Source organism: Carica papaya, chromosome 7, assembly GCF_054855325.1.
Source record: "Carica papaya isolate Zhongbai chromosome 7, ASM5485532v1, whole genome shotgun sequence".
Lineage (NCBI taxonomy): Eukaryota > Viridiplantae > Streptophyta > Magnoliopsida > Brassicales > Caricaceae > Carica > Carica papaya.
This window is the reverse complement of record NC_142315.1, coordinates 6,792,170-6,819,774: the sequence shown is the minus strand read 5'-3', so window position 1 is coordinate 6,819,774 and position 27,605 is coordinate 6,792,170. Positions and strand designations below refer to the sequence as shown.

At 33.7% G+C, this 27,605-nt stretch overlaps 6 protein-coding genes across 12 annotated transcripts in view; 4 read left to right on the top strand and 2 right to left on the bottom strand.

The window, feature by feature from the left end:
- Positions 1–2,179: 2,179 nt before the first annotated feature.
- Positions 2,180–3,967, top strand: GATA9 (GATA transcription factor 9). Its single transcript, XM_022039238.2, has 2 exons — positions 2,180–2,623; positions 2,957–3,967. Exons 1-2 carry the CDS (start codon positions 2,360–2,362, stop codon positions 3,728–3,730), a joined length of 1,038 nt encoding a protein of 345 aa, XP_021894930.1. The 5' UTR covers positions 2,180–2,359; the 3' UTR covers positions 3,731–3,967.
- Positions 3,968–8,056: 4,089 nt separating this feature from the next.
- LOC110812433 (Peptidyl-tRNA hydrolase II (PTH2) family protein) lies at positions 8,057–13,659 on the bottom strand. Of its 5 annotated transcripts, none has more exons than XM_022039214.2 (8): positions 13,431–13,658; positions 12,897–13,097; positions 10,581–10,641; positions 10,404–10,440; positions 9,816–9,893; positions 9,639–9,711; positions 8,718–8,757; positions 8,057–8,504 (listed from the first exon to the last, which is right to left on the bottom strand). In XM_022039214.2, the coding sequence occupies exons 1-8, from the start codon at positions 13,470–13,472 to the stop codon at positions 8,455–8,457; spliced, it is 582 nt and encodes a 193-aa protein (XP_021894906.1). In that variant the 5' UTR covers positions 13,473–13,658; the 3' UTR covers positions 8,057–8,454. The 5 variants fall into 5 exon arrangements, 4 of the variants coding, with proteins under 4 accessions (XP_021894906.1, XP_021894907.1, XP_021894903.1 ...); XM_022039215.2 differs by having other exon boundaries at positions 12,897–13,094; positions 13,431–13,656; XM_022039211.2 differs by having other exon boundaries at positions 8,057–8,757.
- An 808-nt stretch (positions 13,660–14,467) lies between these two features.
- Positions 14,468–15,280, top strand: LOC110812412 (uncharacterized). Its single transcript, XM_022039186.2, has one exon. It carries the CDS (start codon positions 14,553–14,555, stop codon positions 14,982–14,984), a length of 432 nt encoding a protein of 143 aa, XP_021894878.2. The 5' UTR covers positions 14,468–14,552; the 3' UTR covers positions 14,985–15,280.
- Positions 15,281–17,521: 2,241 nt separating this feature from the next.
- LOC110812454 (SWIM zinc finger family protein / mitogen-activated protein kinase kinase kinase (MAPKKK)-like protein) lies at positions 17,522–18,544 on the bottom strand. The gene has a single exon (XM_022039236.2). The coding sequence runs from the start codon at positions 18,347–18,349 to the stop codon at positions 17,618–17,620; it is 732 nt and encodes a 243-aa protein (XP_021894928.1). The 5' UTR covers positions 18,350–18,544; the 3' UTR covers positions 17,522–17,617.
- A 922-nt stretch (positions 18,545–19,466) lies between these two features.
- LOC110812444 (Regulator of chromosome condensation (RCC1) family protein) lies at positions 19,467–22,633 on the top strand. Of its 2 annotated transcripts, XM_022039227.2 has the most exons (5): positions 19,467–19,703; positions 19,846–20,022; positions 20,740–20,775; positions 20,924–21,048; positions 21,147–22,633. In XM_022039227.2, exons 1-5 carry the CDS (start codon positions 19,610–19,612, stop codon positions 22,437–22,439), a joined length of 1,725 nt encoding a protein of 574 aa, XP_021894919.2. In that variant the 5' UTR covers positions 19,467–19,609; the 3' UTR covers positions 22,440–22,633. The 2 variants fall into 2 exon arrangements, with proteins under 2 accessions (XP_021894919.2, XP_021894920.2); XM_022039228.2 differs by lacking the exon at positions 19,467–19,703 and having other exon boundaries at positions 19,949–20,035.
- Positions 22,634–24,199: 1,566 nt separating this feature from the next.
- LOC110807826 (nuclear pore complex Nup85-like protein) overlaps positions 24,200–27,605 on the top strand; it is a 34,763-nt gene continuing 31,357 nt past the window's right edge. For both annotated transcript variants that reach the window (XM_088208271.1, XM_088208270.1), the window contains exon 1: positions 24,200–24,696. In XM_088208271.1, coding sequence (XP_088064397.1) covers positions 24,308–24,696 — 389 coding nt within the window. In that variant the 5' untranslated portion in view covers positions 24,200–24,307. The remainder of the gene's footprint in view (positions 24,697–27,605) is intronic.

Here is a 27,605-nt window from a genome sequence, read left to right as displayed (position 1 = left end):
GAAATACCCCAAAAAAATTCTTCTTGTATATATACTTTTGAAAAGATTCATTGGGATTATTTCCTAAATTTTTTTAGGTTTTTAGATATTACTTATTTTTCAACAAAATTTATAAAGAGAGAGAAAAAAAAAATCATTTTTTCTTCTAGAGTTAAAATTCATAAATATGTTTTTGCTTATCATATGCATTTTAAGAGATTTTTATTTGGTTCATTAATTAAAAGCTATTAAAATTCTAAAAACAAACATAGTAAAGATATTTTATGATGAATTAGAGACCTCGGTCAAATAACCGTTATGTGAATAATTGTTGAAAAAAGTAAACATTTCAAGTGGATTGTTTGAATAGATGATATATACACAAAATTGGTGATTGAACCCTAAAAATCTAGTTTGCAATCTCTCTTTCCTATTCTCTTAAATTTATATATTTTATTTTAATAAAATGTTGTGAATTAGTTTTTATTTGTTTAACTAATTTGTTCTTGTATGCTTACTTTTTATTTGAATTTTGAAAAATCTAATTAACTTTTTTTTATTGTTTTAAATATTAGGGTAACACTTTTATATTTAAAAGATGTATTATGGTCATTTAGTGAGTTAGACAAATAATTACTATGAAATGTGTATCCCAAGTGAACTGTCACCGGTGGAAGTAATGCATATACAATTGCCCACAGCTCAATTGACTCTCTGATATGTATTTTCACTATTATTATAAGAAATAAAATGATTTTATCACCTATATGAACCACAATTAAAATAAAAAATAATAATAATATTTTAAATTCTCATTACGTGGCACTAAACATCATTAATTTTAATTTTTAGTACGAGACAGGTAAATACGGAAATGAGTGAGTGATATGATGCTTCAATTTGATCAATGTACAGTTAAAAATAATATATATAATAACATCTTTCGAAAACAAAGATAAAAAATAAGAGTAAGTATATAGAGAACAATGCTTTTTTTTTTTTTTATAAAAAAAAAATCTTATAATGAAAACCCCCACCACAAGCAATGATCCATTTGTTCTCTCTTTTTTAGGCTTTTTCTTAATTCAAGTTAAAAAGTGAAATAAAGGACAATAAACATATGCATATGTATATATTTTACAAATAACTTTTAGAAAGTAAAAGATCAAAATATTTAAAATATAATATAAATATTACATAGACTTTATTAAATACAAAAATAATTTACTATAATAAATAATAACAACAAACACATAATTCGTTATTTAAAGAAGATATTTAGGAAAATTTGGTATAATCATCCCATATTACTCAATATTTTATATTTGGTTATCGGTGCGTTATTTTAACACTTACATCTTAATGTTAGATTAAATAGTTCAATTTATAATTAGCAATGCATAAATTCAATTTTTGAAGAAAAATTATGTTTTTTTATACTTGATTATTTCAATAAAATCTCAAAAGAGACTAATAAATAATGTGTAATTTATGTTCATTAAAGAAGGAAGGTGTAATTTTACTCTGTGGTGAATTTTGTTTTACTTTTGTAATTAGAACATGAAGCGTATAAATTGTGAAATAAATAAAGGCAGCGACCAATGGAATCGCTCTCGAACCTACGTGGCAGGGTGAGGTGAAAGGTTAAAACCGAATCTGCAGGTGCACTGTTGGGGCAATCCTAGCCGTTGATCTAATCATGTTGAGCTGTAACCGTCGTGCTTACTAGTGGCTCTTTCAATATAATAAGCCGATTAACAGGGGGCAGAAAAATTATTTTATTTTTTAAAAATTAAAATTAAAAGCGCGAGTCCCGATGTAAAATTAAATTTTTTTAAAAAAAAGCACAGGAATCGGGCTGTAAACTTGGACGCTAATGCATAAGCCTCAGCGACAAACCTGCTAGATCGGTTCCTAAGGGGGTTGAATTTGAACAATTAATCACCTCTAATCATATTTTAATTAATTTCTTAATTACCTGTTCATCCAGTTAACAAAATTTAAAATATTAATTTACTAATTTACCCTCCACCCTTTGCAAGCAATAGTTAATTACCGCCGTGATAAAAAGCAGCATTAAAAGACCAAAAAGGGTAGAAAAGTAATTTGGAGCTTTAATTTTTATTGTATAGTTGTTTATTTTTATTTAATTATTTAAATATTATTTGCACAAGCCCTTTGATTTTCCTCGTCAAAATCATCCTTCCATTTTAGCTGTCCGCCTGTCCCCTTCAAACGCAAATAAACCCTCTCTTCCCTCTCACACTCTATACTCCTTTCTCTTTCTCTTTCTCTTTCTCTTTCTCTTTCTTGCAGCTCAATTTTTATTTAATTTCCTCTTTAACGTCAAAACCCAGAAATTTTTTTTGGTAAAAAAGTTATGGAAGCACCAGAATTTCTTCAGCCAAGCTATTGCTCGCAGCCAAATGGGGCCGATCATTTTATCGTTGAGGATCTTTTAGACTTCGCTAACATTGATGCAGCCTTTGATTCCCTTCCCGGTAGCTCTACCGATTCCACTGTCACCCTCGTTGATAGCTGCAATTCGTCTTCATTTTCCGGCTCTGAACCAAATTTCTCCGCAGATATCGCCGGCCACCGGAATTTCACCGATGCCAACTTATCTGCTGATCTCTGCGTCCCGGTAATTCCCATTACGTGCAGAAAATTCAACGCATCACTCCATGAACAGAATTTTTTACAACGCTGCTTTTACTGTTTCCGTGGATTACTAACTTCCATTTCCTGTGTTTGGCTGTCAAAAAAAAGAAAATAACAGACTTACGAATTTTAATGTTATTCTAATTTCTGCTCCTATAAACACCCAGCAAGAATTATGCATGGAAATTTGTAGAAATTAATTTAAGTATATAATATACAGACATATTTGAAGGAATGACAGCGAGAGGGAGAGAGAGAGAGAGATAATTTGGTGATGAAGACAATTAAATTTGTTTTTGCTTTTCTTTATTGGCAGTACGATGATGTAGCTGAGCTAGAATGGCTGTCGAATTTCGTGGAGGAATCATTCTCAAGCTACGACCTGCAAAAGCTCCAGCTGACTTGCGGAATGAAGACCCGACCCGAGGAATCATCCGAAACCCAACCCAACAGGACCATCACCACCACCTCCAATGCATTCATCAACCACAACAACAATCCCATGTTCCACCCGGACGTCTCGGTTCCGGCCAAGGCCCGAAGCAAGCGCTCCCGAGCCGCCCCCTGCAACTGGGCTTCCCGACTCATGGTCCTCAGCCCCACAACTTCGTATTCCTCCGAACCCGAAATCGTCGTCCAGCCTCCACCTCCGCCTCCGACGCAGCCCACCACTGGAAAAAAGACCGTGAAGGGGGCCGCTCCGAGAAAAAAGGAAACCGGAGATGCTGACGCCGGGGGAAACGCCGACGGACGTAGGTGCCTGCATTGCGCCACCGATAAGACCCCGCAGTGGAGGACTGGACCGATGGGTCCCAAAACGCTTTGTAACGCTTGTGGGGTGCGATACAAGTCGGGTCGGTTGGTACCGGAATACCGACCCGCCGCGAGCCCGACCTTCGTGCTGACCAAACACTCCAACTCCCACCGGAAAGTGATGGAGCTTCGACGTCAAAAGGAACTGCTCAGGGCCCAGCAGCAGCAGCAGCAGCAGTTCATGCATCATCATCAGAACATGATGTTCGATGTATCCAACGGTGATGATTATTTGATTCACCAACATATTGGGCCCGACTTCAGGCAGCTGATCTAGTGGAGGCAAGAGTAGAGTAACTCAGCTGCAGCTGAGTTTTAATTGGTGGGAATTCATTAGTTTTAGTGAATTTCCAGAATTTTTTTTTTTTTTTAATTCCAATTTGGTTTAGAGGTAATTTTGTTATGCGTTTTGTTTTTTGAGTCCCTAAGGTGGCGGCAATATGTTGAAGAACCCAACCCAATTTTTTTTTTGTAATTCAGGTAATTTTTATTTACTTGCACTTGAATTTGGAAATGGGTTATTTGACATTTACTAGACTTGTAATAATCAGCAATTTAGACAAAATGAAAATTAATTATAAGCTGTTTTAAAAAATTACTCTATGATTCTCACATTCTAAGTTTTATTTTTGTAAATTTTTTAACTTAAAATTAGAAGTAGTAAATTCTATTAATGAAATTTATTAGTTCATATGTTTTAATTGATTTTGCACTATTAAAGATTTGCATTTGCATGAATAGAAGCTTAAAGAAAGAGTGATCACGTGAACTTTGCATTAATCTTGATCAAAACGCCACATTTCAAGGTCCAAAGATGTGTGTGTGTATATACTTACACAGAAGCACATACATACATGCATACATACATACATATATATATATATATATATACTTACATGAGATGGATGAATTCGACCCACATTTTTATCAAATTAGTTGGTCAAACCGGTGGTTTCGTCTTGTTGACATCTCTGAGCATCCATTGGGGAAAGAGATGATCCATAAGAGGGATATGGCAATTAAAGCTAAGATATGAAACCAGCATTAGAATCTTACCCATGAAAATATTGTACGAGGACAAGCCACCCTGTCCCATCATACTTGTTTTTATGATTAGTGAAGTAATTTTTAATTTTGAGAAAGAGAAGGATTTAATTCATTCAAGTAACTCCATAAAATTTGGAATGTAATTAATTTTCACCGTTCCAAATTAATATAGGCTCTAGATCGAGGCACGTGAATGAAGATATATATATATATATATGTTCGTTCTTTAATAATAGCATACACGCAGAGATATATACATATATGTGTGAATGTGATATGGTAATTGTAATTGTAATTGTAATTAATATATAAAACGAGAATTACGTTGTGTTGTAATATATAGAGTGAATGTGCACGATCCAAGGCAAAGCTAATCCATATGCGAGTTGTTTAATGGTTAGTTACGTTCTCACTGCAATCATTGCTAATTAATTATTCCACTAATTCTACACTTTGCTTCTTTTAATGTATTTAATAATTTCTTTTACAAAAAACATTAATTTTTTACATCAAAACCCCATTTTTCAAAAAATAATAAAAATATCACTAATTGTATATATATATATATACATACATACGTATATATGTATGTAAATATATTATATATAGTTAAAAGGAAGCAGAGTTTGCGGTGGTCACATGCCTCATCCATGGACTCAGTGGGTTTAGTTTATGATGCTAATCGCAACCCTGCACGTGCATCTTTAAATATAATTACCATACATATACATATATGTGTATATATATATATATATTTGATATCCGCGCATACAAGTACATCTATGATATGTGTATATATTGATCTACATATGAGTGTACGTAGGAGCAATATTCTTATTCCAGCAAACACCTGTAAGGATTCCTGCCAATATAGAGAGAGATATATATATATATATATATATTTATATATAAATTGATCAAATTAAGAAAAAATTAGTTTATTTGCGTGTTAATTTATTTATTCACATTTTATAAATTATATTATTGACTGGATTAGTTCATTAGTTGTAATTAAATAATATTTAATATGATAAATTTTACTATTAATATTTTTGAACCGTTCTTTCAAAATAAACCAGAAGAACAAGATCAATATTTTCACAGCAACAAGATTAATTATATTTTTACTTTTTTATTAGTGACAAGAAGCAATAATTAAGTAGTTGGTATGTACATGCATATATATATATATATATATAATTAGGAAGTAAAATTTCAGAAGTTGGAGAAGGTGCCTTCGACGTTACTCAAGGGAAGCTGGGGGCCTTTAACTTTTGTATAATATATATATAATATAATATAATATAATAGAAGAATGATAATGGGTATAAATACATAAATGTGGTGTAGTTGAAATTGGGCAGATGGGGTTCCATGCATGGAGGGGGATTCGTGCATGTTGGATGTCTCCGTTTCTGACAATGACTTGCCTCTTTTCGACAAAGCAAACTGACACTCACTTGCCTCCCTTTTCATGTGCTTCTAACTTTTCTTCATTTCATTTCTCTATTTTTATTACAATAATATATACTTACCATCTTTACTTGGTAGTAAACGTATTTCATTTCTCTCTTAACCGGTATATAATTAACACAAACTAAAATTGTATACATTTATTTCTAATATATTTGAGCTATGAGATAAATAAACCTCTTAATTTTAGTACTATGGAGATATAAAAAAAAAAAAAAAAAAAGCTCTTCAAGCAAAGGAGATTTTATTTTATAGCAAGAATTGACTTTATTAGCACAAAAGTTTAGAAAAATGCTTTAAAATGAATTCCATACAATAAAGATATATATATTTATATTTATATTTATATTTATATTGAACTTAAAATAGAAAAAATGCGATGCAAAGAATTATTTGATCTTTCTATGTCACACGCTTTTAAAAAATATGTGTGATTTGAAATGCATCTTAAAAACATGCGTGTTTTACATTATTTTTAAAATTTGTATTTAAAATATATAAAATTGTAATATGAAAAATATCTTCACAGAATTTTTTTTTGTGTAAATTTTTTTATTAAGGTACAAAAATAATTTATCGTTTTATTTTTTTCACACTAATTTATTTGCTTTAAAGTATATGCAAATATGTGATGTAAACAAAATATTTCATGTATCATCTTCACACTATTTTCACATTTTCGGGTTTTAAATGGATGTGAAGATACAATATATAGGTTTGATTCGAAACATTTCTTTTCATCACATGAAAAATGTTCATTAGAGCACATTGAATGCCTACATTTTCAATCTTTCTATTTTCTAACGACTATTTTATTAGTAAGTACTATATATTCTTTTTGTATAATATTTAAAGATCTCTTGAATTTTATCTTATAATCAACTTGTACTGATAGTATAGTTGAAAATTTTATCTTTTAAATACTTAAATATTGAAGAAGTGTGAAAAATCCTAATAGAATATTGACGTTTGAAAGAAACACTTAGATAATAAAATTTAATACCTAAGAAACAAGCATTTGCTGAAGATAATTGAAAAAGAATGAAAATATTTAAATTGCTGACCTGAGGAATATAGTCACAAAATTAAGGCCGAATGTCTATAAAATTCATGTTTGCTCTCTCTACTCTTCCTCTTTAACTCATTGTTCTAGCATATTTATTTATTAAAGTGTATATACTATTCATTCCTTTCAAATTTACTTCCTAGACAATTAATTCAAAAATTTTAAACATAACTTCATTCATTTTATCAAGCACATATTTCTTATCTCGTTGCATTGATTATTACTTTGTTTTTATTAATCCTCAGTTTAAAATTAAAAATAATTAAAAAAATTTAAAACTCAATTCATCCCCCTTTTGAATTGCCTTGAATAATTGTGCCAATAAATACTATGAGAAGACATACTCTTTTCCATTACTAAAACTGATGCATATTGAAGCTACCATACTGAAAGAATTGTATAGCCAATTGGCTTCATTGGTTACCAAAGTCTAACATGCAAAATCCTTTGGTGTAGCAAACTGAAAGTCCTTAGACTAATTCTAAAGTAGAATAGTCGAGCTTTCAAACAATATTCTAGTTGTCTTCGAATCGGTTCTAGAAAGTGCCCAAAAATAAGGTTCATCAGCCCATTATCCTTGTTGAATCTGCTTAATAAAACCTCAATGAATCCCATATCATCGACACTTGGAGCAACTCTTTAGAGATAATGAATATGCAAATAAGAAAACTAATGAAATCCCTAAATTTAGGGATTGAATGCTTGTAAGTAAGAGGAAATAAATGAATAATGCACTCAACCAGAAAAAAATAAAAATACAAGTAAATTGGGAAATAGTTTTGCTCTGTAGGAGCGTCAAAACAATTATACATCGAATACTCAACAAAAATAAAAATTAGAATAGTAAATTATTCTATTAAGAAAAAAGATTAGCATTAAAATTCATTCATCTAGTCTTAAAAGTTTTAAATTAAGCACGATAAAAAAATTAACCTACAGTAACGGAAAAAATCCGTTAATATAGGTCAAATTACCATTGGGAAATAGCTCTTCCAAATTTGTTTTCATTGTGGCAAAAAAAAAAAAGGTTTCTATACTTTTCCATTAAAGTATCAGATGAAATTTAAATATAATTTGAGGTACATAAATTATCTAAGACATGTTACAGTCACCAAATAGATGAACACCGATATCCCAAGATTACCATGGAGGCTTCTTCTTTTGTTAGTTACTATGCCAAGCCAAACAATGGAAGATACAACAAAAATTCTCAGCAGCATGACAGGATAATGATGTCTTCCATAACAGAGTCTGAGAAACTATCACCACCACTAACTGCTGCTCCCTTGGCCACCATAAGACCACCTTGAACAAAATTAGCTGAGAAATTTTTGCAGCAAGGATGGGACTGAAACAATAGTCTGAGAATATCGACCAAGTAAATGAATGATGGGGTCTCGATGTGTTCAACAATTTCAGAGTAGATTCAACTTTCCTGTAACTGAATCAATTGCTGCTTTTGCTCCTGCTCCAAACCGGCAATAAACCTTCACTTTAGTAATACAGGAGCCCCTTCTTTTCCCTTTTTATTATTTATTTATTTTTTTTGTTCAAGGTGACCAACTGGGGCCAGGAATGTGGAGTGAGTGTGGGGAAGAGGGTGGCAATATGATCTATTTACCAGCAAGAGAACCAAGTGGCATTATAAGAGTTAATTCATTAAAAATAACAACTTTACCAGGTCCAATTGCAAGAACCGTCTTTGACCCAGCCGAGACCTGTTTAAAATAAATTGCAAATATAAAAACAAGCATGTGAAAAGTGAAAACAACTAGAAGGGTCCAATGCCAAGCAAAAAGAACCAAGACTTTTCTTTAACTAACAAAAAATTGGCAGTGATACTTTGTAAATCTTGTAAATACAAGAAACATTTTTCGTCTCAAAGATCTTGAAGGAAACAGAAAAAGGAGTGACTCTGGAGGACAGGGTCAACAACAGAATAGTTCCTTTATTTTTTCTTTACATTGTCCGTAACTACAATGAAGAGTGGTGAAAAGATGTGAGCAGCAGATGAGGAACTGAAAGTTATTAAGAAGAAACCTAGTTTTGATGCCATGTGGTAGATAGATGAAACAGTAACTATATTATATTATCAAGAATTGTACACGGGCATGTACAGAAACACCTATGGCAAGAAAGCTGGAAAACAAAATAACACAAATAAAAATGTTAAACTAGATAGGAAATAGTAACCTCCTGGAAAAGTTTTTCCAATAAAAATAAGGTAGGAAAAGAAAACCACTATAACCGAGAAGGTTCGTATTCCCTTATGCAAATTTCGTATCGAAATCGACATGGATAATTAAACTATGCAGGTCATAAGGTAAACTTTCTTATGTTCTTTTCCAGTGCCGAAAAGTGGTCTTGAAATAGATTTGATCTATACCATGAAAAATATTTGTCAAAAGCGAGTATACAAACCAATCACTATGAGAAGACACAGAAGATGCACATATTTGTAGGACTTGACGGGTTAAAGCTTAAGTCTCTAGAGTGTGTATCCTGATCTCGAATTTACAAGGTGAGGGTTAATAGTTTTCAGTTGGATTCAAGACGGGGATTTAACAAAAATCAACTTTTACATCAGATAAAGCTATACCTGAGTTCTTCCAGCATCAGCAACAACAAAAGTTGGGAGGCCAATGCTCTCAGCTGCTTCCTTACACTTATTCCTGGCAGAGCTACAGCTCAATCCCAAGGGGAATACAAAAACAGAAGAGACTACTACTGCCATTTAAGCAATAATCAGAATTTACCATGAAAATCACCAACTTACATTTCCTGTTGATTTTTACATGTAACAACTATTTTGGGTTGACCACATTGTTCCCATTGTCTCAGAAGGGACCGGTCGCTGTAGCAATTCTGGATTATTAGACAGTTCCAAGCATGTGATGACTAACATATCAATAAAGTCGATGGGAGATTGTTTACAACTGCATCAGTAAGATGCCATTTCGACAGGTTACAGATAAAGAAAAAGATGAAAAAAGAACCAAACCCCTGATCATGAAAAGAAGCAAGGCAAATAAACAATTACCAGAGAATTTCTGATGTCAAAATGCACTTTACAAAAGAATTCCAGAACCAGTTAGCTGTTATCAGAGACAGTGATGTCTAGCATGTGCTTAAATTTTTTCATGGTTTTCTGTGTGGATGTGTTTGTGGCAATCTGTTTGGTTTGCCTCAAACAACATGAAAAAGGAGCCAATTCTATTCCCATGGGAAAGATTCACAGAATTTGGAATCTTAGACACAACTCTAACAATGGTTTGATGAAAAAAGCAAGATACATCGTATGTATAAAAAAAAAAAAAAGCCAATTGCAAAGGAGAAATGGTTAACATTACTAGGACACAAGTACCTCCGCATCAATTCTGCATACATGCCAGTGGCAGCATCTGCAATTTGCAAGCGAAAATTTATTCAAATCAGGAAGAAAAATCAAATGTAGGGCACTCAGGGAGATAGATTTGGGATTACCACTTAGTTGAAACAAATATGAAACCTAAAACTTTCAACAAATTTGCAGGATTCTTACGAGCACATTGAGATGCAATCTTTCCTGATCTCATCTTCAGGTCTTGCCTAACTACCAGAACCTGCAATGAGACTCCAGCAACTTTTTATGCGATTCCATATATGCATGAGATGTTATGTTTATATAACATAAGAACAGAAAGGAATTGAAATGAAATGGTGTTTAGAAATAAAGGACAAAATGGTTACTGCCTCAGCCAGGTCTAGAGCACAATCCTAGACACAATCCAGGGCACGGTCTTAATCCTAGGCTCAACATGACCCATGGCATGGACTTGGCATTAGGCTTGCACAACTCAGGCCACAGTCTTGGTCCTATGCCTGACCAAACCCGAGGCATTGTCTTAGTTCTAGGCCTGCCAATTCCCGGGGCACAGTTCCCAACCGATCTTGACAGAGGACAAAGTCCATGTCTCTGCCTGACCTGAGGATGCCAGTGGGCTAAGTATGGGAGAGGAGAATCTTCTCCATACTCCATCCACCACTCCAAATACCAAGGGAAGGTTTTGAGAGGTATATTGCTCCTGCCTTATCGTGATTAATTGAACATCTTAAAATTTAATTAAAAATTTGAGTATGGTTTTTATCCTCTAAGAATGCCATATGAAGGAAATTCATCGCCACAAATTATGATTTGTTTGATATATTGGTCTTCTAGAAGGGGCAAAAATTGCTCTAGCCCGTGGAATTGGATTAGTAGAGACTGATGACACTGCTCCAAGTTCAAGGTGCTGAATAGGAGGTTCTGGTTCTGGCTAGACCATTTGAGCGTATTAACAGGAAAAGATGGGGGAGTGCTATGAGGTGCATAATGGTGGGATTCAATGGAATATCCCTCTCCTCCGGAACCCCAATGATAGGAGGCTGGTGAGTTTGGAAATCAACTCATTTATTTTAGATACATTCAGCATCTGCTCATTTAAATTTTTCAGCAAACAAATCTCAAAAATGAACCTATATCTACTTTGAAACTGAGTTGGAAAAACAGCAAACTGGTCTAAATCCTACTGTGCCACTTCAGGTCTATTCAAGAAAGAGAGTGCCAGTTTACAACTCCATGCAGGACCAAGAACCCAAACCAAGTACTAAATCCATCCATCTGTTCCCTATGTACTGTTGATAATGGATCTGTTTCTCATGATTTTCCTCCTATTGACATACTTATTGTTGTTAGAAAAGAAATTAGAAAATGGATGGAACACCTCAATCTCTCACTTTGTATCCTTTTACAGATTGTCTCCACAATATAGGCATTCCCTCACCTCCCCAACCCCTCCCCAATCCAATAGACATTCCCTGAACTTTATGCGACCATGCAAGTCACTTATGGATAAAGACTGGGAACAAGCCATGAGGGAGGAAACAAATGTACTACCAAAAAATAAAAGAGAAATTGTCAGTTTATCTAGAGGGGAAAAAAAAACTCAATAAACTGTAAAACATGGTAAATGAATGAATTGGGAACACAAACCACCCCCATACAAAATCAGGCTGGTTGTAGAAAGGTATGAGCTTTATAAAGTAGATTATCACGAAACCTTTGTTCCTGTAGCAAAAATGAATGCAGTGTGTGTTTTACTTTCCTTAATTGCTAATTTTAATTGATCTCTACAATAATACCTTCTGCTTAAAATTTTAATTCAAGAGTCAATGAAATAAGTAAACAAAAAAGTTAAAAATGGTAGTAACAAATTTTCCATTTAATCCTTAATTATATAGTTGTCATTCTATTGACTAAAAATATTTTTATAATTAATCATTTCTTTTATTTTGCTTTATAATTTCAATAATAATTTACCATCGTTTGCAATCTCTTTTCAAAATTCTCTTTTCTCCTTTCTCTTGCTCCATATATTTGTACTAATTTTTGTCCAAACAGCAAAAAGAAGGTGACTATGTGCTTTAGTTTCCTTTTTCATTCACACTCCTCAATTCACATAGACTATAAGGCAACAGATTTTGTGAAGTCATCACAGGGTAGTAAACATTTTGGAAGCCACAACCTGGCTAAACTGTAAATCATCAAAGAGCTGCCACCAAATTAATAATATTGTAGAGAATCCACTGGGACCAACATTTTTTTTGCTTTAAATTCTCCATTCTTATACATTAATAGCCACAATTTTCCAGCTTAAAAAATTAATAGCAACAAATTTATAACAATTTATCATCATGCATTGGTAATGCAGATTAGCTTCCTTCTGGTCATTCACAAATTCAAAAACAAGCCATAAAACCTCCATCGAACCAAAGAAAAAATAAATAAATAAAATAAATAAATAAAGGAAGTTAAACCGGGAAAAGGAAAAAAACGAACCATTTTAAGCTCTTGGACACCATTTCTTGAGAAGAAATCCAGCTGTTGCGACTTGCCCGCTGAAAGATTACTTTTACTTGTTCCACTTTTTGTGGGTTTTGATAAATCCAATAACATGCCACAAATGAAGCCAACGACGAGCCCAGGAATGAAATTCTCTAGCCTAAAACTCACCGAAAAGCCTTCTCTTTCTTGCTTCTGCTGCCTCAAACAATAATAAAGAGGAAGAGAAAAAGACAAAAGAATTTGTTAACGTTCATAACCCTAGTTTGGTTGCTAAGAAAGTATTAGAACCATTATTTACCTTAGAAAATTTTAAATTGAATGTTAGCAAGAAAAAATCCCACATTAAAGAAGGTACGCTTTAAATGAGACTAACAATTCTAGTTTGAGTTATGGGAATTTTGAGCCTCAAAATAGTTATTTTGATTTGCTTCCCATTTCTTACTGTTCCACCGGCTTCTGAGCAACCAAACAAGGGATCAATTAACGAAGAAGAAGACGATAAATTGGGAAGAAGAGGTGATTACGTACCTTGCCTGGACGTTGAGAAGAATTTCGAGACGAACCCCACATAGCAGCAAGGGATTGATTGAATGGTAGACAATAGAAATCAATCTCTTGAGCCTTGATTGGATAACTGTTACTCCTTCGGGTTACTGGTTCGAGGGATAACACGGGTAGCGGAGAAGGAAGTAAAAAGACGGTGTCCTTTTCCTTGCGAAATAAGCATGAAGCCTGCGTTGCGCCGGCCCCGTCATAATGCCCACTTTAAGAGTGAAAATATTTTTACAAAAATTTAAATAATATACTAATTATTTAATTTGGTAAAAAAAATTAGATTAACAGTTATCTAATTTTTGGTCATAATTTGGTCCCAACTGAAAATTTAGAGATGATTATTGTTTATTTTATTTTTTATTAGTTTTATTAAATATTTTTAATGAAAAAATATAGTTTGAGAAAAAAAAATCTCATTCATTCTAAACCAAACTTAATTCATATAAATCTAAACTATATTTTTTATATCTTGACGAACTGATTTTTTTACTTAATGTTGTTCAATGGTAAATTATATATGAAAAATAAAAGAGTTTTAATTCTTGAATTATAGGATAATATATGCTTTAAATTTATAAATACATATATTAAATTTAAATCAATTCAGTCTTAATCCGTATTCTCACTTAATGTTGTTTAATTGTAAGAAAGTGATAAATATTTATATTTCTTGAATGATTGGATAATTTATACTACAAATTTATATGTATATATATATGTATATACATATATATATTTTTTAATTTTTTAAAATTTAATCGTATCCCATAAAAAATAATAATAATAATGCAAGGGAAACATTCCTTGTGCAGATTCAAAGTCAATTAAACATGAAAACTTTCTTTGTGCAGATTCAAAGTCAACTAAACATGAAAATTTCCTTCGCGTTTCCCTGAAGTCTATGGAAAGTAACCTGTGGACTTACAAAAAATTTCTTTTTCGTAGAATATATAATTCACGAAATCAAAGTACATGGATATATAAATAGAAAAGGGGCAGCACTAAGGGAATTCAGCTCTGAATTGCAACAACAAGAAACAGTATATATATATACACACACACACACGCATATATATATATATATATGTGTAGTATATGAACACAATGAAAGCATATGCAATTGTCCTTATAGTATGTGGGTCTGTGGCTGCAGCCATTCTCATCTTATGTTGCCTCTGCAAGTGCAAAGGAGGCAGCCGTATAGGGAAGCAAGGTCAAGTAAGATCAACTCGAACAGTGGCGTCGAAACAAAGTTATGTTACTCGTGACCTTGAAATTGGCGAGACTAAACAAAGCAGTAATAAGCAGAGTGGTAGTAGAGATGGTGGGATGATTATTTTGTCCGGAGGTGAAGCTCAAACAGAAGCACCAGCTCCTAATGCTACTAAGGGCGGGAGTAATAGTGGCACCGGCGCTGGTCATGAAGAACATGGAAGAAGTGGTGGCGGTTGTGGAGGCTGCGGGGGTGGTGGAGGCTGCGGAGATTGTGGAGGATGTGGAGGTTGCGGCGGAGGATGTGGAGACTGAGGTGGAGAGTGAATGCATGATTTGATCAAGTTCTCCGCCACATGCATATATCTATTTATATATATGTGTAACATATGTATATTACCATATCATGTACTTCATGTTGCTCGTCTCTGTGTTGCCCCTTGCATTTTCTGGTTTGCTTTGATGTTAAGTGGGTTGGTCGTCTTCTTAATTTTGAAATGTTTGAATATGGAGTAAATTGTATTGATCACAAATGATAGTTATATATTTAAGGATCTTCAAGATTATTAGTTCTTGTGAATATGCTGCTGTTTTTGAAGGATTGCACTAACTCCTCTGTCAATTTGACAGCTTCGTAGTCTTCCAATCTCCTCTTTGTTGACATGGCTTTATTCAGAAACTTTTTCACTTACAATTGAGGCATCTGCAAAATTCCATTGACATGAGTTTCTTTAAAACATTTTAACGAATTTAGAGAATTAGTTTTGCTGCTTCTTCTTTTGAAATCATTAAGGAAATGATAATAGAGGAGTGATGATTGACAGATTGTCTGAAAGAGGAATAGAGCCTAGTTTCAAAGTCACCTTCAGTTTTCTCCTTTTGTTCTTCTTCCTTCATTTCTTTAGCTTTACGAAGTTTAAGACCTTCAACTTCTTTCCCAATTCACAAAGCAAATGCATTACATTATTTTCTGGAATAATTTTTCATATTATTGGGGAAATTTCCCAAATGATTTTCTCTCTATATTCATGGCAAGTTCACTAATTCGAACGTTTAAGCATTTCGTGGTTGCATTCATGCTATTATAGTACTTTGCTTTTCAATTTTATCGTCAAGTCTCTGTCTTTATTGAATATTTCTCTTATCTTGGCAATGAAAGCGCCTTATATATCTTCTAATAAATGTCTTTTCTTTCAATTATTAGTTAGTTCTATTCCGGTGGAAATTATAACACATTCTTTATATTGGTATAAAAAAATCCTCATAATTATGAAATCTTGGATGATAGCGAGTTACAAGTTGTTTTACACATTGTTATCTCAGTAATTGAAATTCATATTGTTGACATTTTTAATTTTATAATTTTTGTTAAAGAATTTAAATTAGTTACATTGTAATCAAAGAAAAACATAGGAGAAACAAAAAGTTCTTAATGTAGCAAGAAAAAAAATCCCACTACATGGGATAGATTCTATGCTACAAAGCTTTAAGTCACCCCCATTTTTGGCAAACACCTCCTAAGATTATGTGGAACTATAAAGCAGAACATATATAAAGGAAAAGACAGCACTAGGAAAATGAGATTTTAGGAGAGAAAAGACAACAAAAAAAAAAAAAAAGGTTGGGTTTAATGGTTAGGATAAAAATGAAAAGTGTAACTAGGAGGAAAAGAAGGATTTTACAGCTTAAAGCTTGAAAAAAGCCTTTCTTTCCTCTACATATGTCTTTATTTTTATTCACAGTACTCAGTTAGCTATTTTGTTTTTGGTTTTGGATTGTAATAGAAGCATGTTGTTCTTTTTATGGATAATGTAGTTATGTTGATGACTTGGGTTTCTAATTTAAGCATGTTCGGATAAACTCCTTAGCTACGAGATTAAAATAGCAATTAATATGACTATTTGATTAATCATTAATGATACTGATCTATTTTATTAACTTTTTATATTTCTTATATTTATGAGATTTATCTTTTAATAAAATCTATTTGGTGTGTGTAATATTAAATTTAGAATGATTAATAGTAAATGCATAATTTAAAAATTACCATTAAGTAATTGTATTGAGTTCCGAAGCTGCGATAACATTGAAAATTAATAATAGACGAAACTTAACAGGTGTTTAATTTAAACTAATTGAATAAGAATATTTGTTAACTTGGTTAAATATACCCTTTTTTTGAAACTTATGAGATGAATAGATTGATAATTAGTAACTATAATTTAGGATCAATAAATAAAGATTATATTCGTTTGGATTAATTAGATAAAATATTGAATCTAATGAAATCAACACTCTTAGTCATATAACATTTTAGTTTATTTCTTATAAAAAATTCTATTTTTTTTATACTATTAAGTTTAGTAATTAATACAATCTAGGCTTTACTATTGATTTGCTAATTATTTGTAAAATTGACATTCTACTCGTACATTTAATCATTTTAATAACCAATGTTCTTGTTAGTGTATTTCTAATTGTATTAGTACTTGTTCAAGATTAATTTCTATTGTTGACATATTGTAATTGTTTTGGATCACTTTATTTACTCATATATAATTTTTTGAGCAAATTATAACATAATAAAAATATTTTCTAACAGTAACACATATAGAATTCAACTCAATTCAAATTTATAAATTTTTATATAAAAAATATGTTCCAATTATTTAATTAAACAAACTCATATTATAATTTTTATTAATTTAAAAATAAAGTTAAGATTGAAAATACATTCTATTTGTATAATTTGTTTAAAATTTTTATGTAAAATTAAGATAGTATCAACCAAAATATAAAACGTGAAATCATCCATAACTTCTGTAATAATATATGTACGTTTGTCCTAATAATCAAATTAAATTACTGAAAGCTTTATTAAAGCTACATATGAGTGATTGAAAATTATATACACCCAATCAGATTAAAATAGTCATAAATGTAGAACTTCAACCACCACATGGACGACCCTGGGAAGGGTGAGCCACGGGCACATCGTCTAGACTAATATAAGCAGAGAGGTTGAGATACTTGTCTTGGTGGTTCCGATCGTCTCTCCACCTGGCTCGGCAGATGACGCAACTCGCCGGCCTCCTCCCTCTGCTCTTCTTCCACCGAGCTAAGCACTCTTCATGGATCAAGTTCCGGCAACTCCGGCAAGCCACCACACTCTGTCCACCATCCCCACCAATCTCTTCGAGGCAAACAGGGCACAAAGTCCCATCTTCTATCTCAACCCGGCTCATATGAGAACAAGTGCTCGCAACCTCTGATTGAAAGAAAAGCTGGTGGAACCTCTCTCGTAGACCTGGCCCCGCCATGGATTCCGGCAAGGTAGGAGAACTCAGCAGACGACTCAGCCGGCAGGGCCGGAGAGTCCGCCGACGGAGACAGTTGTCATCTGGGGATACGCCGAGCACCCGGATTAGAACGAAGAGGATGTGTTTACAAGGGGAGGTACGATCAGGGCAAGTGCAGGTTGGGGTGGTGGTGAGACCGACGATATAGACGTTCCCAGTGGCGCCGAGTACGAAGAAGGTGGATTCGGAACGGTGTAGGAGGCGGAGATGGTGGCGCATGGCCCGGAAGATCCGGTCGGTGACTGGTTGGGCGAGCCATGAGCGGCGGTGGGAGCGGTGGTGGCCGGGTGAATTGGAGGAAGAAGCAGAGAGCTGATCCATTGTTGGAGAAAATAAATTAATTAATGTTGAATGCGAAAGGGTGGGATTGTTAATTGTGATGTGAAAATTCGTTGTCAAAAAAAGGGGTACACGTGAAGAATGGCGGGAGTGTAGGGGAACGCAGTGGTGAGTTCATGGTTGACCACAAGGCACGTTATGGACGCTACATAATTATATTCCATAAACATATTTATACAATTCTACGAATATCATAATATAAAAAATATAAAACTTAAAATAAAAATATTAAAAATAATTAAAAATTTTTAAAGTACGTAGAATATTTTTTTGTTATATATAGTATATTCATGTAACTAATTTCCTAACACATGTTACACGTTACTTTTTTTATATTTGTTAAAATATATAATTGATATAATTATATTAAATTATAATTTTTCTAATTTTATTCTTTAATTTTTGAAAATTTTATGTTGAAAATTTACATTAAAAATTAACACAAATATAAGAAATAAGTATAAGATCTATAGAGGTACACGAAGATAACTATAGAAATGTCTGCAGGAAATCAAAGTCAGATGGGTCTTTAGTCCTCTCAAATTCTTAGATAACCAATAAATTTAAAATTTTTATTTACAATTTTTTTGGATTTTTATAAAATATTTATTTATTTATTAATATACTTTTTCTTTCTATATATATATAATTAATAAATAAATGAAATATTTTAAATATATTATCAATATATTCTTTAAACCTAGAGTTATCTTTTTTCTAGATATTTATTTTATATATATTTTTTTTTATATTCTCATTTTATTTTTTAAATCCTTCTATTTCTTTTCTTACTCTCTCTTTTTTTTTTTTCAAACCCATATATATACTATTTTAAATCAGAACTATGTACCTGGATTATGACAAAAAATTATTTATTGAATACGAATAATATAAGTTGATTATTATATTTGGGTTATTATCTCATTCTTTTAGCTTTTTATCCTTTATAAATTAAGATAATATTAATTACAGTTTGTAATAAATGAAAATATCATATATAATGTATATATCAATAATAATATATGTAAGTAGATTTTTTTTTTTTTAAATAAATGAAAATATTATATTAAGAATAATAAAGAGCCTGCGAAATACCAGCTTCAGCTTCTTACCTATTTAATGTTATCCTCCATGGATATCATTATCATCATCATAGATATCACGGAACTGGTACTCCGCAGACTGCTACAGTGACTGCAATTATTGGAAATTTCTCTCCCCTGTTCGACTTGGGGATTTATAATGGACGACTCCATTGCCTTATCAGATTCCGGCAATTCGTCCCGCAAAATCGTCAACATCGCCGCCGGTGAATCTCACACCCTTGCTCTCGCAGGTAATCAACATATTTGTTCCGTCATATATTCATTATGTATATATTGTGTTAAACTAAACTTAGACTTGGTTACAATACATGATAGATTTGTCATTTTTGTGAGCCATTTGGTAAACCCTGGGTTTATTTTGTGGTGATTCAGGGAATGGAGTCCTGTACTCGTGGGGAAGAGGAATGTTTGGTCGGCTCGGGACCGGTAAAGAGTCTGATGAGCTTTTTCCTGTTCAGGTCAAGTTTGATTTTCCGGGTGAACCTGAAAGAGGGAGGCTCAACATTGTGGGGATTGCCGCTGGTGCTTATCATAGTGTTGCTTTAGCAGGTTCTTTCGCCATGTACAGTGCGCATAGATGTTTTGTTTTATTCCGATATCTTCGAAGCCTTCTTATAATATTTGCTCTCTTGCCATTTACTTGCTAGTTAGCTAGCAAAAATAGAATAGGAAATTTTCCTACAAGTACTCACCATTTCTTTTAATTGAAATTCATCCTGTTTCTTGGAGTTGCTCTGGATTCTGGTTCTTCCATTTTGTGTTTGTGACAAACACATGATTTTTGGGCTAGTACCTCGTGTTACGGAGAGTTTGTAAGCAAGAGAGAAAACTTGGGTTGGTTTATAGGGTTGTTTAGCAGCTTAAGATATAGTGGTAGCGCAACTGGATTTCTTTTCATTATGTGACAAAAACATAGGCTCTCTTGGGGAATTTTCTTTTTGGTTAATCTTCGTTTGCTACACGCGCACACACAGACACACGCACGCGCACACACAGACACACACACCTTTCAGTTGAAATTGAAAACAATATTTGGAAAAATAATGTGAAGATGTGATTAGTTTCAGGAGAATAAAATTTGTTAGGAATATTTATAGAATTAGGTGCTTATTTATATTTGACTACAATACATACAGGCACGATATACATGTTGTTATCTCTGAGTTCAGGAAATAAAATTGTGAAATATTTTTATTTACCAAATGGAGCCATCATGTCCAGTGGGTTTGTTAGTGTTCCTGTGATTGATTCCTCTTACATTGGCAGATGATGGATCTGTTTGGTGCTGGGGTTACAACATCTGTATCCTTCATTCACTGGACCTCTTAATGTTTTAAATTTTCACATGTTATGAGGTATTTATTTATCTGTGAACTGCGTCATCAATCATCGGATATCTTCTTTGTATTTGCTGTTATTTCCATTTTGTGTGTCCTTGACTGTCATATGGATGGCCAACTCGGTAATGGTGGAAATAATTCTATGGTCCCCTGCTTGGTAGAGCATTTCCTTGAGTTGGGTGGTACTGATTCTCTGACAAATGAATCAGGAGAGCAAAGTAAAGAATCATTAAAGGTATTCATGAGGATTTTTCTTGTACCCATCATTTTTGAAGTGCCTGGCTAAGGTGCAAGCCTTGTTCAATAATTTGTTTCACTCCTTTTTGACCACAGATTTGTTCTGTGAAAGCTGGAGGTATGATGTCTATGGCGATTGATAATCTTGGAGCTTTGTGGATGTGGGGCAACTGTCCACAGCAAAGCAGTGACAATGAAGGTGGTTTTTCCCTTGGAAGCACTTTCACTCCAATTCCTGTGTGGGATTTCCATGGACACACTGTTGTTAAGGTGGCATGCGGAAGTGAACATGTTGTAGCCCTTGTTAGTGCTGGAGAAAAATATGAAGGTGAGGATCTAGTGTGCTACACTTGGGGAAATAATAATCATGGGCAGTTAGGTCTGGGGGACAGAGAGAACAGACCGCGCCCTCAAGTTGTTGAAACATTTAACAAAGACTCCCCCAGGGCAGTTTATGAGATTGCTTGTGGTGCCTTCCATACTGCCTTGCTTACACACAAAAAGAGACCTAACGACACATTAGAAAGTATGTGCTGGACATTTGGACTTGGGGATAATGGACAGCTTGGGCTTGGAACCACCGAAAGTGCACTGATTCCTAAACCCGTAAAAGAACTGCCACAGTATGTCTACCTTACTTCTATTGATTGTGGCCTATTCCATACGAGTGTTGTTTCCTCAGCTGGAGATGTGTGGTCATGGGGAATGGAGAAGGGTCTAGGCCTATGTCCAGATGCTAGTTTCTCTGGAATTGATGCAGGTGATGCTGTTCGCCCTCTATTAATTTCATGTAGCGGGCTACATCAACCCAAATTTCAAGATCCAATTCAGGTTGCTTGTGGGGCTGCCCATACTATTGTTGTTGCACATGATGGATACAGGCTTTGGTCTTGGGGTCGGGGAAGGAGCGGAGTCCTTGGAAATGGCCGTGCAGTTGATTGTTATGCTCCCACTGCTATATTATGGCCTCCACTAGCAGATGATTTCAAGCAAGAGGAATTAAAGACAGGCCACGAGGAAGATAAGATTACAGAGAAAAAGTCCAAAGATGTGTCAGAAACAGATAAAAAATTGTCTTTGGCCATGGAGGAGATGAAACTCCTTCAGTCCAAACTTTCTGCAATGGAAAAATATGCCAGCATACTTCATAGTTCAATTTTTGGCAAACCATTTGATGAGAGAGACATTCCAGCCTCGTTGCATAACTCAGTTAACTTCGATATTGCAAGAGAGTGGGAGAACATGTTAGAATCAGCAGATCGAGGTAGGCTTATCAGGTTGGAAATGTTCTACAGAAACTTGATTGCTGGTGTTAAGGACAAGCTGATGAAGAAAAGGATCCAGGAGATTGTACAGGAGTGCCTTGCTTCTTCAACTAATGGAAAATAATGCTGCAACAGGAATGCCATATACAGGAAACCTGGTGCAGCATGGTTAAAAATGATTCACAGATCTTTAGATTGTATGTCTGAATGATTGCAATAAGTTGTGTGTGTAGACAGGGATGCCTTGTGAAAATACAGAATTGATTCCTGCAAATAATGTATACTGAATTATAGAAAATGAAAATTTGTATTGTGTAATTTGCAGTGAAAACTATTGATGAACAACCATGTTAGATTTATAATTCAATTAAGATATATTCGTTCAATATTTAATTTCATATAATATAGAGAGGAATACAACACAAATTTGAACGAAAATTAAAATCTTTTCATTAAAGATATGAATGAAATTAATCAAACCAGATGGACGCTTGCATTTTACTGCAGAATAATACCAATAAAAATTAACTTAAATATTTATTGTTATTATTATTTTTTTATAGAAATAGTAATAAATATTATTTAATTAAAGGTCTGAAAATAATTTTAAAAAATTGTCTCAAATTAAAAAAGAATGAAACTTTAAAGACAGAAAAGAATAGAAAAGTAAAAAGAAAAAAGAGAGAAAAGTGAAGTTGTTTAAAAGGAGGCAAACATGGAAAAATATTTAGTTTCCAATTAGGTTATCTTTGTAACAAATTAAGAAACAAAAATTGTAAATCTGTTTACTTATACTGCAGTTAGATATGGTGAAAATCTCTGAGTATAAAATTTTAAGTATGCAATTGAAACAGTGTAAGTCAAATTATAAGAATTTATTAGCTGCTATTTAATTAAGAATTTGTGATTTACTTAAACATACTAAATTGTGGTTTTAGATGCAGTTAATTTTATTATTTAAATTTATACTGCAAACTACCATGTGATTCAACAAAGCATCTTATTTAGGATTTAACTTAGGGCTAAGTCTTATATTTTATGTTAATTATAATAATTAAATATATAATCCACTAATTTAATATTTTATTTTCTCATCTATTTATAATGGTTGAAATCAACTAAAATGACATTTTAAATAATAAATAACAATATACATTAATGAAATAGTAATTTAAAAAAAAAAATTATAAAATTATTATATCTCATAAAATATAATAATAAAAATAGTTATCAACACATTTAATTATCATTAATGTGTTTTATCATATTTTCTTATTTATAAAATGAGCACAAATTTTCCTTTTATATAAATCTTCTATCAGCTAAAGTTTTAAAATACTTATACATAATAGAGAAATAGATCAGAAAATTAAGAATTTTATAAAGATATATTTCAATCATGTTATGACTGCATTATTTTTAAATGATATGTAATTCTAATTTTTTGTTATTTTTTATAATTTAATAAAAAAGAAATAAATTAATTTTTGCATCAAATTTTCTTACGTCTGATTGTCATATTGATAATTGTTATTTTGAAGAAGAATTATTTGTAACCCTACAAAATTGATAATAAATACATATTTTTAAAATCTCTTTATGAATTATGTTATATCAATCACGTGTGTATTATAAATATATATAGACATATTAAAAAAGTAGTCTCAATGGATAAAAAAAAAAAAGGAATCGATAAAACAGTTTATTTGAATATGTAAGAGAGTATTTTGGTCTAAACAAAATTTTCTTTTTTAACTTTCATGCCGAAATCTAATTTCCTTAAAAAAGCCAGCATGACTGAAAAACAAATTTTGGCGGGACGAAACGTTGCCCCGGAAAGATGAATATTATTCATTAAATAAAACGGTTCGTTTTGCTTTAAAATTCATTCTAACACTTCCTCTGCTACTCAAGACTGCAGTGTGTACTCACGCGTCTGCCCATTTCCTTCAAAACCCCCAAGAACCCTAACCATCTCCGAGCCAGCTACAAATGCCGGGCGTCGCGTCGGACTCCGGCGGAGGCGCGTTGCTGCCGTTTACGGTGGAGGCCCAACCTGTAACTGTATACCCTCTCCAGCATGGCCTTAACTCTCCCATATCTCGCATCTCTATTTCCTGGTCCCGCGGCAACGCCCTCCGTGTCTCAGTTTTCGGGGTGTCGAAGTCAGGAAACGATTCTGGCAGTGAAGGGGATGATAGAACCGGCGGGAAGGTGGTGGAGGTGAGGCTTGCAAGCGGGGATGGAGAGATCAGCAACGATAAGTGGCGTATGATCGCCTACGGATCAGTCTCACCCTTCGCGCTTCTTCAGAGCAGGAAAAACTCTGTGTCGTCGCTGTCCAATATGTCCATGAGCATTTCTCCTTACCATGTTGATTGGTCAGTAATTTAAGGCTTCTGTTTTTTGTTTCCGATTTTTTAAAAATAATAATTTATTTAATTTGTTTGGTTGGCGAGAAAGCAAGGAAAGATGCGGAAAGCAAGAGAAAATTGGCCTTTCTTCTGCTGTTTTTTGTAGTTTATTTCGTTTTCTAGAATGTGGATAGTGACAGGCTAATAACTGAAAACTATTTGTTTTATTGGTTTTAGTTGAATAGGGCTCTCTTACTCGGTGTTTAAATCTGTACATAGTAATTTCAGCTTCCTTAGCTCCCGGCATGTTGTCATTAGATTAGCAAAGCAATCAGCCTTGCTGAGAAGGAGGTTGGTGGTATTCACCTTATGTGCATTTCTTAATTAGTTAGAAAAATGAAGAGTTGATTCACAACAGCCAAGAAGGGGAAATGGATCAAGCAGGCCGAGCCAGCAAAACAGGCTAGAAATCTAGGTCCGGGTCCACTTGTGGCTCGGTATGAGAAGTTAAAACCCGTGTTGCCAATAGGGGGAGAGCGGGAGAATCACTGCATGGCTATGATGATGGATTTAGATCCAATGGCGGAGAGGTCAACAGAGGAGAGGGAGAGTCTAGCGGAACTTGGTGGGAGGAAGGATCGGGTAAGGAGGAGGTAATATAAGCTGAAGCCATTTTAAATGAATGTGAGGTGGTCGAGAAGGATGGAGGGGGATCTGCCTGGCCACTGGTGGTGGTTTTGATGGTGTTTGATGTGGCTGTAGAAATGTTTGGGTAGAACAAAAGGGCTGTGGTGCAAGAGGAGGACGTGACAGTGGAGGAGGAGATGAGAGGAAATATGAGGGATTTGATTGAGGAAGAAAACTCTAGATGGGTACTCCAAAACTTCAAGCGGATTAGTAGTATACTTGGGGGTCACTTTTTGAAGGTTAAGAGGAACATGCTATGATGCTCTTTAAAGAGATAGAAAAAAGAGAGAAGGAGAAAGTGAGAGGGGAGAGGATAAAATCCATAGCAAAAAGCAAATGGAGAGTGGAGTGTTCTAGAGAGTTGATAGGATTGGAATCAAGCATAAGTTATGACAATTTGCGGAAGGGGGAAAAAAGGGAGAACGGGTGATTGGGAATACTTAAATTATATTCGGTCAGATTAGCTCTTAAAATATTAGGAGAATAGATGATCACAAAAGAGATATGTGATAAGGGATTGTATGAATAGATGAAAACATGATATGATCTAGCTTTTGAAATCTAAAATGGAATCTATTTCAAATAGGATTGTACGTGGCCTTTGGAAGACTAAGGAGATAGGTTGGAAAGATATACCATCTATGGGGTATTCTGGAGGGATTTTGGTTATAGGAATGCGAGGGGTACTTAATTGTGAGATGATGTTGGGAGAATGCTCTATTTTGTACCTATTTGAAGATCGTAGACATGAGTGGAGGTGGGCATTTATTTGTATGTACAACAGAGGTGAAAAGAAAGAGAAAGATTTGTTGTGGAAGGATTTGGATGACTGCAAGCAGAAATGAGATTTTTTGTGAATTGTTGGAGAAGATTTTAACATAGTTTTAAGTAGACAAGAGAGATCCAAAGAACATTTCTAGAAGGTTTACGCTGACAAATTTAAGGAGACTTTACACAGGTTTGAACTACTGGATTTACCCCTAATGGAAGGTAAATGGATGTAGTCCAATCAGAGACTCAACTCGATTTGTTCTAGAATTGATAGGTTCTTGGTGTTAGTTTCTTGCTAATTATAACTAACGAATTTGTGTCAACAACTTTTGCAACACACTATCTTTGATCATGTTCCCATTACCTAACTTCCAATTGAATTAAATATGGTCCTTGTCCTTCCAGGTTCGAGGATAAATGGTAAAGAATTATTGTTTTATGTGACAAGATCATTGAATGGTGGAGAGGGGTAAGGGTGGATGATAAGACTAGCGTTAAAGTGGATCAGAAGATGAGTGTGGCGATATTTAAAAAAAAAAAAAAAGATGAAGGTGGCGAATCCTGAAATTAAGAAGTGGTGCGAGGAGTGGGGAGGGTTGAAGGTATGATCACTCAATCTCTACTATAAGATATAGAGACCCTTGATAGGATGGAGGGGAAGAGTGGTTTGTCAACCAAAGACTTGACTCACTAGTAATCTATAAAGTTTGAATTGACAAATAGATTATAAATGGAGGAGATCTCGAAGAGATAAAAATCGAGAGCTAGATGGATAAAGGAGGAGGATAGAAACACAAAATTCTTCAACTGCATGTCAAATTTCCACATGAAGATCAATTATGTGGAAGAGATCAAGATAGATGGCCGATTAGTGAAGGATAATGAGCACTGAGACAAAGTCTCATAGAATTCTTATGTAGGTTATATCATGAGAAGTTCAATTGGAAGCCCAAGTTAGATGGTATGACCTTCATGTCTTTGGATGAGCAGAGTTGAGAATCGATTGAAAGAGAGTTGATTGAGGAGGATATTCTTGAGGGATTCATGCAATGTAGGAAAGATAAAGGCTTGGACCTTATGGTTTCATCATGACCTTATGCAATGTATTTTGTTGAGTTTTCAAGGGTTTCTAGACTCAATATTAATTTAGACAAGTCTGAGTTGGTGAGATCGGGTGATGGGAGGGACGCTTCTGCGTTGGCGAGAGGTATGAGGTGTAAAAGTGTGGAATTGCTTATTAAATAATTCGGGTCACCATTGGGGGTTAAATATAAAGATTTGACCACTTGGAATCTTGTGGTAGCGAGTTTGAGGAGAGATCGGTTGGATAGAAGAGAAACTTCTTGTGTAAAGGGGGATACTAGAAAAATGATGACAAATATCCCCATCTATTATATGTTCGTTTTGACATCTCTGCGAGTGTAGACAAGAAACTAGAATAAATGCAGTGTAGATTCCTATATGATGACTCGTTGGAT

Excerpts from the sequence above, each read along its gene's own strand:
- GATA9 (XM_022039238.2), top strand. The coding sequence starts at position 2,360 with ATGGAAGCACCAGAATTTCTTCAGCCAAGCTATTGCTCGCAGCCAAAT. Across the intron at positions 2,624-2,956 it reads CTGCTGATCTCTGCGTCCCG|TACGATGATGTAGCTGAGCT; the intron begins GTAATTCCCATT and ends CTTTATTGGCAG.
- LOC110812433 (XM_022039211.2), bottom strand. The coding sequence starts at position 13,472 with ATGTGGGGTTCGTCTCGAAATTCTTCTCAACGTCCAGGCAAG. Across the intron at positions 10,642-12,896 it reads GTGTCCAAGAGCTTAAAATG|GTTCTGGTAGTTAGGCAAGA; the intron begins GTTCGTTTTTTT and ends GTCTCATTGCAG. Across the intron at positions 10,441-10,580 it reads GATTGCATCTCAATGTGCTC|ATGCTGCCACTGGCATGTAT; the intron begins GTAAGAATCCTG and ends TGCAAATTGCAG.
- LOC110812412 (XM_022039186.2), top strand. The coding sequence starts at position 14,553 with ATGAACACAATGAAAGCATATGCAATTGTCCTTATAGTATGTGGGTCT.
- LOC110812454 (XM_022039236.2), bottom strand. The coding sequence starts at position 18,349 with ATGGATCAGCTCTCTGCTTCTTCCTCCAATTCACCCGGCCACCACCGC.
- LOC110812444 (XM_022039227.2), top strand. The coding sequence starts at position 19,610 with ATGGACGACTCCATTGCCTTATCAGATTCCGGCAATTCGTCCCGCAAA. Across the intron at positions 19,704-19,845 it reads TCACACCCTTGCTCTCGCAG|GGAATGGAGTCCTGTACTCG; the intron begins GTAATCAACATA and ends GTGGTGATTCAG. Across the intron at positions 20,023-20,739 it reads TCATAGTGTTGCTTTAGCAG|ATGATGGATCTGTTTGGTGC; the intron begins GTTCTTTCGCCA and ends TTACATTGGCAG.